General features: G+C 37.6%; 1 protein-coding gene across 1 annotated transcript; it reads right to left on the reverse strand.

Moving 5' to 3' along the window:
* Window positions 1–240: 240 nt before the first annotated feature.
* On the reverse strand, window positions 241–11,017 carry LOC127619697 (E3 ubiquitin/ISG15 ligase TRIM25-like). Its single transcript, XM_052092652.1, has 7 exons — window positions 10,958–11,017; window positions 8,375–9,031; window positions 8,010–8,105; window positions 6,990–7,223; window positions 6,474–6,496; window positions 2,718–2,863; window positions 241–1,780 (listed from the first exon to the last, which is right to left on the reverse strand). The coding sequence occupies exons 2-7, from the start codon at window positions 8,996–8,998 to the stop codon at window positions 1,542–1,544; spliced, it is 1,362 nt and encodes a 453-aa protein (XP_051948612.1). The 5' UTR covers window positions 8,999–9,031; window positions 10,958–11,017; the 3' UTR covers window positions 241–1,541.
* Window positions 11,018–11,220: the final 203 nt, after the last annotated feature.

Here is an 11,220-nt window from a genome sequence, read left to right on the forward strand (position 1 = left end):
CATTCAATACAACTTACTTTAGCCTTCTGTTCGAGGAGAGCTTTAAATTTACAACACCTATCTTATCCCTTTTTTTTTCTATAAGTCGAATAACTCTTTAATGATTACTTTCTCCCTTTCCTTACTCTCTCAGGAGAAGTAACTTCCATTCTATCTAATGAGTAACTTTCATTTGAAAAATAATTTAGTAAAAACCCCAAAACCCATGAAACGGTTGTAAATAAATAAACTATACTTTATTACATATTATTTGCCAAAACATCACATCACCTCTTCTTGCAAAGACACTATCAAAATTTGTTTTTTAACCCTTGTGTGACTTTCGGGAAGTCATTTTGTTCTATCATTTTGACTATGTTAATGCCAACAGCATACATTTAGCCAAAGGTGTGTATTTTGGGAAGGATTTTGATATTTTAACCTCAGTTCCTATAATACGTCTCTAATACATTGTGTACACAAAAATAGTTACACTCAGGAACTTCAGGACAAAAATTAAAACAGCAATATTTGATCCCAGTGCCATTAAATCATACAATCATGAATTCTATGATATTATGCTTTCATTTCAGAGCCCTGGCTTCAAAATTGACATGTTTAATATTTTCCACCAGATGGTGGTATTTTACTCATGTTAAGCCTATGGAGCAAATACATGCTTTTACCCTATTCTATGTTTGATGTATTATAGAGCACTGCAGGACAACTGAATGAATGATGCATATAAAATTATGTGGGCGTGTTGGTATGGACGTCAGAGTGTGTTTTGTATGCGTGTATTGAGAAATTTGTGTGTGTGTAAAAAACAACAGTGGCATTATTTAAACAAACTGGCATTTAAAGGGTTAAAATACTGAATATGTATATTTGGTAGTTATTATCAGGACTGATGTTGGTTAAAAAAAAAATTAACTAATTGAAAGTGGAAAATAATATTAATATATAATATTATTATGGCAGTTTTTTGACACTGATATTTGTGTCCTCTAAGAACCTCAGAGTAACTTTTTTTTATTGACACACAAGGGTTAAACATCTTCACAGAAAGACAAGAAACCATCAAACCACCAAAAAAAAGTGCAAATAAAGCCAATCCCAAAGAGCAATCTATGTTAACATATGTACCCTGAGCTTTTTTACAGATCCAACTGGAAATATATATATAGAGATTTTTTATTCCTCAAACAAAATATACTGTCAAGAACATACAAACTATTCTTTTGTTTTTAAATATCTCTAGTTCAACACAAAAGCCATTTTCTTAAATATACTGGCAGATGGTCACTTCATGGAGAGAATTCATGTCAAACTGACACAATGGAATCACATTTTTTGTTAAGAGATTTTGTGCTTAAATAACAACAAACAAACATTTTACCAAATAATGTATAACTGTAAGAACATTCTGTATAATACTCCTCTCTCTCTCTCAGCACACACACTTCAAATGGCAATCCAGTGCATCATAAATACATTGTGTGTGAACACATGAGATTGTGGCTGGTTTGGGATCAGTCTTTGGCTTTGTAAACTCTGCAGTGCTAGTCATCGTCATCCTCCTCCTCCTCCTCCTCCTCCTCCTCCTCTGGAGTGTAGTCATCATCTACTGACTCGCTGCGGTTCTGCTCTTCTTCCTCACTCCTCATTTCCTCCTCACCCTCTATATCACTGCTGCTGTCAATGTCTTCATAAAGGCTTCCCTCATCATCATCATCATCTTCATCATCATCATCAGCATCAGCATCCACCTCTGCCTCATCATCTCCACCATCAAATTCACCTTCAAAAAGGACACAAAGACAACAGAACGATAACATATTAAATGTTCATCATGCCACAGACCACATTTACACCTGATAATAACATTCGTCTAAGGTGATCTGATCCCAAGTGATCATGTGACACATCACTGTTTGAATATGCGTTTCTTGGAAAAGTAAAAAATAAATAATCTTAAATAGTCAATTTTGCTTACATACCAATGATTAATGACATACTAATATGGTTTATTTTGTGGCACTAATACCACCGTTTTAAAGATTTTCAAAAGAAAATCTTTCTGTAAGTCATCAAATAGCTGAAAATGTTATATCTGCTTTTACCTATGGCAGTTTTCTAACAAAGCCACATTAACTTGTCACATTAAACTGATGGAGAAAAAATGTATTCTATTACTTGCTGCCATCTAGTGGGGCTGGGGTATACAGAACCAGAATGACATGCTTACAAAGTTAGGACCAAAAAATGTAATACAAATCTATTCATCATAAGATTGTAAACATGTTAAGAATTTAATTTAGTTAAATGTGTAAAATGATTAGTTTTTCATAATTCTAGCTTTTTTTTAAATGCACAAATTCCATCAATAAATATAATGTATTTATAATTGCATATTATTGCATTCAAACAAATTGCATTATTTATTTGTATATATGCATATATACAGTATTATGTTTTCATGCATAGTGTGTAACTTACAAGTATTTACATTGGTTTGTAGAACACAAGTAAAAAACTGCTACTGTCTCTTTAAGAAAAGGAACAGTTCAGCTAATTTTTACGGAGCACTAAACTGCAAGCATTTCTACCTGTCAAACGCTCGGTCAGAGCTTTCCCTAGTGTTAAAGCACCCTTACTCTATAAATACGATGTGGCCACATGCGCTTCTGACTATCTCTGAATAATAATACCCAGTGTGCACTGGATCTCAGACTCACAGACAGTGTTGATGAGTGTGGTGGCGTGCTGCTGTAGTTCAGCAATGAAATCCCCCATCTTTCCTTCCATAGTTTCATACAGCGGTTCAGTGTCGACTGTGGGCTCATCAGAGAAGTACAGAGGCTTTCTCAGCTGTCTCCGGTACCTGACACACACACATTTACAGTGACATTACTTGCAAATAAGGCTGTTGTGGTTTAACTGGCAAAAAAAATTTAAATAATAAAAAACATTAACAGTCACTTGTAGCTAAATTCCATGATAAGGAATTTTCCACCTTTATGTTTTTGCATGCTACACTCAGCAGGGGGCTGTCAGCACAGCACCTGCATTTGCCGCAGGACGTTATTCAAAGAACATAACTTGACAAGTGAGACACTAAAACTAGTTAAAAATGATAACCACAGTGAGTACAGTAACAAAAATAGCGCAGCTGCAAGGCAAGAATGAGTCCTGTGAAAACAGCCCAAGCATACCTGGGGCAGATTGACAAACTCAGTTGCATTATGGATTGATGTAAACTGTACATCAGTCATTGGCTTACATTAAATGATATGAAATTTAAAAAAAAAAATGTTTTATCGAAAGGCACTGTTTTTATTGTCTAATCAGCGCTTTAGTCATCTGACACAATTGTGTAATATATTTGGATTATCTGAATTATATTTATTATATATGTGTGTTTCTTCAACTTTGGGCACTTTCATGTCCCATGGGTTGAAATTAGGTCTGCAACTAACGATTATATTTTATAATTGATTAATCTAACGATTATTACAACGATTATGCGACTATTCTGCAATTATTGCAACGATTAATCATTGGCTCTTAACCGATTATTCAGCTTGTGTCCCGACTTAAAAGGTTGTATTAAATATTCTTACTAACAATAAAGAGGACAAAATCATCTTTTAAATATACCTCTAAATGACATTTAATGAAATAAAGGGGAGAAATACTTTATTAAGTTTGGTGGTGGTTTGGTGGCGGGAGGTATGGCGCATAAGCTTTTGCATGAAGCAGATAATATTTTATTATTCATCTCAGACCCCACTAGATATGTGCCTTGCCTCCACAGAATTATAAATTCCTTTTCTAAGTTCTCAGGATACATAGACAACTGGTCTAAATCTGAAGCTTTGGCTCTGACAGCGTACTGCCCAGTAACGGCCTTCCAGTTGCCCAAACATTGCATTAAGTATTTGGGTATTTTATTCTATTATTATATAAAAACGTTATTCTTTTATTATGTATTTTATTATATTATTATATAACCCTAACAAATCTGTCTGATTGAGTTAATTTTGACACTTTATTAAAAGGTTTTTGAGCGATGTGGTCTGGTGGGCTTCATTGCATTTATCAATGATTGGGAAGGTTAATGTTATTAAAATGAATTATATTCCAAAATTCAACTACCTGCTACAATCTCTCCCTGTTAATGTCCCCCTCTCTTATTTTAAGCAATTTGATAGGATAGCGAAGTCTTTTATTTGGAGTGGTAAGTGCCCCAGATTGCATTTCAGTAAATTGCATAGGCCGACTGATATAGCTGGGCTAGGCCTACCCAAGATTATGTTTTGTTATTATGCTTTCGGTCTCAGACATTTGGCTCAATGGGCTCTTCCATCTGAGAGAGCCCCTACCTGGTTCTACATTGAACAAGAAGTTCTTGACGCTTTTTTGCAATTGCAAAGCCTTTCTATCAAACTAATCAGAAAAATGATACCCCGCATTTGCACTCGGTATGGACAAAAGTGCCAGAGTGTTTAATTTGGACATTTATTTAAATGTTGCCTCAAGCATATGGCTCAACCCAAAATGAGTGTAGAGATCTCAGTTCTTCAGGTATTTACAGCTGTGCCACTTGCTCTGTACTATTTTTGGGAGTAGCACACCCCCCCCTAAAGTGGCAGATACTCTGGGTGTGGTGATTACAGCTTTTGGAAAAGGTCATGAGGCATCAGTGTATTACTCCCTGCTAATACAATTTCTGGGGGTTAGAGCTTTAACTTCTCTCAAGAGATTATGGGAGAAAGATTTTAACTTGGCATTGGAGGAGGGAGTGTGGGATAGGATTTTTTTAAAAAAAGACACAAGGGTGCATCTTATGCAATTCAAGATTTTACATCGATTCTATTGGACCCCCTCTAGATTGTATAGGCTTGATCTTAAAGACACACCCACCTGCTGGCGATGTCAATCAGAAGATGGAGATACAACCCAAGAATTTTGGTTGGAGGTTCAGAGTTTTATGTGACATTTTGGGCACTGCCCCAGACTCTGTATTTTTGGGCAATGGTGCGGTCATAAATTTGGGGGATAAACACATAAAAAATTGGGTTCTGACCAGTATTATGGTTGGTAGGCAGATTATTTTAAGGGGATGGAAGTCAGATGGAGCGCCCTCATTTTCGGAGATGTGTGCAGAGATGGGGAGAGTGGCAGCTTTTGAGGAGGTGTCAAGCAGAAGGCTGGGGTTCGGAATTAGTTTGATACAAAATGGGGCAATTAATTAGTGTTTTCGGTGACTCTTGAGTAGGGGCTGTGGAGAGAGAGCTTTAGTTTAAATTATATAAGATTAATATATTTTCTTTTTTGTGTGTGTATTCTTATTTGTGACCACAGGGGTGTTCATTGAGGGTCAGGGTGGGGTTGGTGATTGGGGAGGGGTAATTGTGGGGGTTAAATGTTGATTTAATGTATATACAGTATGCTGTGTTTTTTCTTTGTTATATGTCTATGAATCAATAAAATTTTTAAATTTTTACACATTTGACTTGAAACATAAAAACCAACAAATAAAATAGGTATATATGATTTCCTTTTAATGGTTTAAAAACTTATGAAAAATCGAAATACTTAAGTTTTGTTATTTCTCTAGTTTTGTTATTTCTCCAAGTTATTTTATTATTTAAACTCAAATATTTTACATACTGGTACATTTTTATAAAAAATATTTCATCTTTTTTCATACAGTATATTATTATATTTAATTATATTATACAATAGTAAAATATTTATATTCTAATTTCTTCCCTTTCACATGTTATTTTAATGCTCTGGTTAAACCAACTTAATTGTCATGAAGCAAAACCGAGATTTCGTTTCATCATTTTATCACTCCACAGAAACAGAGTAAGCCTGTGTCACTGTGTGTCAATAACACAGCTCATCTGAACCATGAACATTTGCCATTACACGATCGTTTAAAGTGAAACCGAAGCGCTTTGCGTTTACATTCAAAGTTGATACTATCGGTAGAATTTGGCATGAGACACACATCAAAGCACTTAACGTGCTCTTCGGGACAGGACCTGGTTGACATCCGCGGTGTGGCTCAGTGACGCTCGGACTCGCAGTTCAACTGAATTCCACACAAACATGCCGTTCATGGCATTTATACACTATATTCGCTTAAAAGGGCCTTATTTGGGCATTATAATGTGACTGGAATTAGAATGCCCAATATTTGTGGTTGTCTCAAATAACCACGATCAGACAGTTATTTAATAATCGCGACAGGCCTAATGATGTGTGGAAACTGTTTTAACGAGTCTTTACTTTATAGAAGTACACAGTGCCCAAAGTTGAAGAAACACCCATATATTATTTACATCATCAACATTTGAGGCTTTTCACAGCAAAAATGTATGTAAGCGATTAATTAGAGTAGATAACTGGCATATAATGCTTGTTGCAAAACAAAACCCCTAACTGAATGTGTGTGAAAGTGAATCAAATGTCTGTTTTACCTTTTCACCGATGAATTGTAATCCTGAAAGAAACCCAAAGAGAACGCAATAAATATGAGCATACCATTGAGAAAAACTTTTTAAATGCAGGTTTGTTTTAAATTATATATATACACACACATATACACTACCATTCAAAAGTTTGGGGTCACTTGCCTGGAATGTTTTTCATGATCTTAAAAATCTTTTGATCTGAAGGCGTATGCTTAAATGTTTGAAACTAGTTTTGTAGATAACATTTTTTGAAATTTATGACTTGGACTGAATCATAAAGAAAAGCAGCCAATAAGTGCCCAACATAGATGGAAACTCCTTCAATACTGTTTAAAAAGCATCTCAGGATGATGCAAATTCTAGACGAAGGGGGACTACTTTGAAGATGCTAAAATATATATATATCTAAAATAAAGTGTTTCAAAACTTTTGACTGGTAGTGTATTTATAAAACTGTACTTTTTATAAAGGTTATATTACAGTGAAACTAACATCATGTATTAGTGTGTGTATGAAACGAACCCTAATGAACTGGAATGGGTCATTCTCCATTAGAAGCCTCTCTAGGCCTGAGTGGACCTCCTGCAGACGAGTCTGATCTTGTGCTATCTGACTCAGATTCTGCTGGATTCCAGAACACTGCTCCACATCATAAGTGCTGACACATTCACGCAGCGAAGAGAGAAATGCATCCAGATGAGCAATGGAAGTCTCTCGGAATGCACTCAAGTGCTGGTCTGTTTCGTCGAGGTACACCTACAGCAGAACAAATGTGTTAAAGATTGGTGCTCGTGCGCACAAAACTCACCACAATGCTAGGGTGTAAGGTGCCATGTTCTGAGATGTTCAGAGTCTTTATTACCATTAACTCTAGCTTTTAATATTGTAGAGTAATGAGTCTGTCATAATTCACTAGTATGAACGACAGTAATAGCGATGCTTGACTTAACAAACATCATTAATTAGAGAATGAAGAGTCCAAAGATTTGACTCCACTATGTTTGCTTCAGGACCCAGATTTTAATATCACCATATAATATGCACAATCACTGCCATGCAATAATTAATGCTAATGAAAGGTTTTCCTGCCAAAAGTTCAACACAAAAACATATCGGTCCACACACACATCATGTTTATACTTGCTGAGGTATATCTGGATAAACACTCTTCTCCATCATTTGATTATCATCCCTTTTAATAGTTGTGGCTCAGTGGTTAAGGCTCGGGGTTACTGACAAGAAGGTTGGGGGTTCAAGCCCCAGAACCGCAAAGCAAGGTCTTTGACCCTATCGGCTCCAGGAGCCCCGTATCATGGCTGACTCTGCACTAGCTAGGATATGCTGAAAAATTATTTCACTGTATATGTGCAAATGTATAATGTGTGACAAAAATAAAGGCTATTACAGTGCTAATCCTATCTGGTTTCATAAGATTGCAAGGTTAATGAATAAGACACAGGTTTTTGCGCTCAAACCTACGTGCAAAAGTGGCGCAACCACAATTTATGGACTAAACGGAAAATGCCACAGCACTGACTTTACCCTGTTCTGCCGTTCAATCTCTTTTTGTTCCTGATGGTTCTTTTCCACCCTTCTGATCTTCCTGTTCACCTTGAGCAGCTGAATGTCAAGATAACTCTATTGAAGAACAGAGAGAGAGAGTTAACTGATGTGCACAATCACAACACACATTTACTGGCTTCATTCATGCACTACAGTCACAATATACATTATTCTGCTGTTCTTGTGTGTTCTAAAAAGCAAGTGAACATGCTGTTTTGTAACAAACATAAACAAACATGCATTTCAATTTTAATAAAAAATGGACAGATTTTTATTTCTATTTTATATAGAAATTTGACCTTCCAGTTTAGTTGAATGGGAAGTCTAACTGGTATTAGACCTACCTTGAGATCTTTCATGGCATTCTTCAGGGTTTTGATTGAATGTCTGTCATGCGTTCCCTCTATGGTGCAGGCGTTACAGAGGAGCAGCCGCTCATCCAAACAGTAGTAGCGGAACATCTCGTCATGTTCCCCACACTTCCTCTTCCTCATGTCATCCAGCGGCTCCACCAGGGGGTGCTCACGGAACGCCGGGAGCTCCAGATGAGGTTGAAGATGCTTCGGACACATCGACACCTCACACTTCAGGCAGGTTTTCACTGCCATGCCACTTGTCCCATCTTCACCAGTGCCCTCTGGACAGTAATCGCAACGCACCTCAGCAGGTTTGCAGGAAGGGTCACTCCGGCTCGGGTTGGAGAGCTCTGATTGGCCGCGCCGGCGGAAACGGTCAGCAATGTTGGCAAGCTTGAAGTTCTTCTGCCAGTTGGCAGAGCTCCGGTGGCTTTGACGGCACTCCGGGCAGCGCAAACGACCGCGGTCCGAGCGGCTTTTGAGTCTACGCAGGCAAGGCAGGCAGAAGTTATGGCCGCAGGGCAGCAAGTGTGGGTCCCGGTAAAGCTCCAGACACACAGGGCACGTCAACTCTTCCTCCAGGATGCCGCTATCACCAGCAGATGCCGCCATGATGCGGCAAGGATGGTGAGAGTCTGACTGAAACTGAGAGATAATAATAGTCTAAGATTAACTTCCACTTTACGTATCTCAGCGACTTGGGTGGAGAATTTGCCAAGTCTTTTTTATCGGAAACATCAAATAGGCCTACTTTTAAAATGACTGCAAAATGGTTTGGCACAATTCAGAATTGATTGATGACAGCAACATACAATATACTGAACTGCAATTCAACTACATATACTTTCAGAATTTTGACTAATAAAGCCTATGTATTCTATCATTTGATTAGTTCTAGAAGTGTTAAAATCACTTACAGCATCTTACAATTTACAGTTGAAGTCAGAAGTGTACATACACTTAGGTTGAAGTCATTACAACAAATTTTTTAACCACTCAACAGGTTTCATGTTAGCAAACTATAGTTTTGCCAAGGCACTTGTCCAATTAGCTTCTGATAAGAGGTGTGCTGAATCTGAGGTGTATCTGTGGATGTATTTTAAGGCCTACCTACAAACTCAGTGCCTCTTTGCTTGACATCATGGGAAAATCAAGAAATCAGCCACAACCTCAGAAAAAAAAAAGAATAGTGGACCTCTACAAGTCTGGTTCATCTTTGGCAGCAATTTTCAAACGCCTGAAGGTACCACATTCATCTATACAATCAATAGTATGCAAGTATAAACACCATGGGACCACGCTTCATCATACCGCTCAGGAACAAGACGCATTCTGTCTCCTAGAGATGAGCATAGTTTGGTGTGAAGATGCTGGAGGAAACAGGTAGACAAGTATCTATATCTACAGTAAAACGAGTCCTATATCGACATAACCTGAAAGGCTGCTCAGCGAGGAAGAAGCCACTGCTCCAAACCCACCATAAAAAAAGCCAGATTACAGTTTGCAAGTGCACATGGGGACAAAGATCTTACTTTTTGGGGAAATGTCCTCTGGTCTGATGAAACAGAAATGTAACTGTTTGGCCATAATGACCATTGTTAGTTAGGTTTGAAGGAAAAAGGCTTGCAAGCCGAAGAACACCATCCCAACCGTGAATCGTGGGGGGAGTTTTGGGGATGATTTGCTGCAGGAGGGACTGTTGCACTTCACCAAATAGATGACATCATGAGGAAGGGACATTATGTGTATATATTGAAGCAACATCTCAAGACGTCAGCCAGGAAGTTAAAGCTCGTCGCAAATGGGTCTTCCAAATGGACAAATACCCCAAGCATTCCTCCAGAGTTGTGGCACAATGACTTAAGGACAACAAAATCAAGGTATTGGAGTGGCATCACAAAGTCCTGACCTAAGAACTGAAGCAGAACTGAAAAAGTGTGTGTGAGCAAGGAGGCCTACAAACCTGACTCAGTTACATCAGTTCTGTCTGGAGGAAAGGGACAAAATTCCAGCAACTTATTGTGAGAAGCTTGTGGAAGGATCCCCAAAACATTTGACCCAAGTTAAACAATTTAAAGGCAATGATACCAAATACTGACAAAGTGAATGTAAACTTCTGACCCACTGGGAATGTGATGAAAGAAATAAAACTGAAAGAAATCATTCTCTCGACTATTATTCTGACATTTCACATTATTAAAATAAAGTAGTGATCCTAACTTACCTAACACAGGGAATGTTTTCTACGATTAAATGTAAGGAATTGTGGAAAAACTGAGTTTAAATGTATTTGGCTAAGGTGTATGTAAACTTCTGACTTCAACGGTAAATTCAGTAGTTAAAACATTCAAAGCTTTCTAAGTTCTCAATTCTGAATGGTACACAACTCTGGTCTACACAGATTCAAACTATTCAATGACAAAGACACTCTTATAAATCATGTTACACGACCACATTTACAAACTGGGCAATTCTGAGGGGAAACGTAAGCCTCAAAAAGAGGAAGTAAGGCCCAACGAAAGACAGAAAACGACTTAAAACTACCAAGAAGAACTGCTTGATTAAACTTACCCACGGCGAGTAAATATCTGTATTGTACAGCAGATTCGCGTTTGTTCTAAAGCGAAAGTAACAACAACACGGTCATGTGATCAGCGCTGCTGACGGGGCGAATCCCATAGCGACGGAATAATCGGGAAAATTACAATAAACACAGGTCCTATTTGGGTGGGCCTTAATTACAAAATCAATCATTTGTATTTTAATCATCCACTGTGTATTTTAAAATTCAATCGATATTAAATTATGTCTATATCATTGCCTCGGTGAACTAC

This window comes from Xyrauchen texanus, chromosome 2, assembly GCF_025860055.1.
Source record: "Xyrauchen texanus isolate HMW12.3.18 chromosome 2, RBS_HiC_50CHRs, whole genome shotgun sequence".
NCBI classification, from domain to species: domain Eukaryota; kingdom Metazoa; phylum Chordata; class Actinopteri; order Cypriniformes; family Catostomidae; genus Xyrauchen; species Xyrauchen texanus.

Bases quoted from the DNA above. Each gene is read 5' to 3' on its own strand.
- LOC127619697 (XM_052092652.1), bottom strand. From the start codon at position 8,998: ATGGCGGCATCTGCTGGTGATAGCGGCATCCTGGAGGAAGAGTTGACG. The intron at 6,497-6,989 runs GTTCGTTTCATA...GGTTTCTTTCAG, and splicing joins ACCCATTCCAGTTCATTAGG to GATTACAATTCATCGGTGAA. The intron at 1,781-2,717 runs GTGAGTCTGAGA...TCCTTTTTGAAG, and splicing joins CACACTCATCAACACTGTCT to GTGAATTTGATGGTGGAGAT.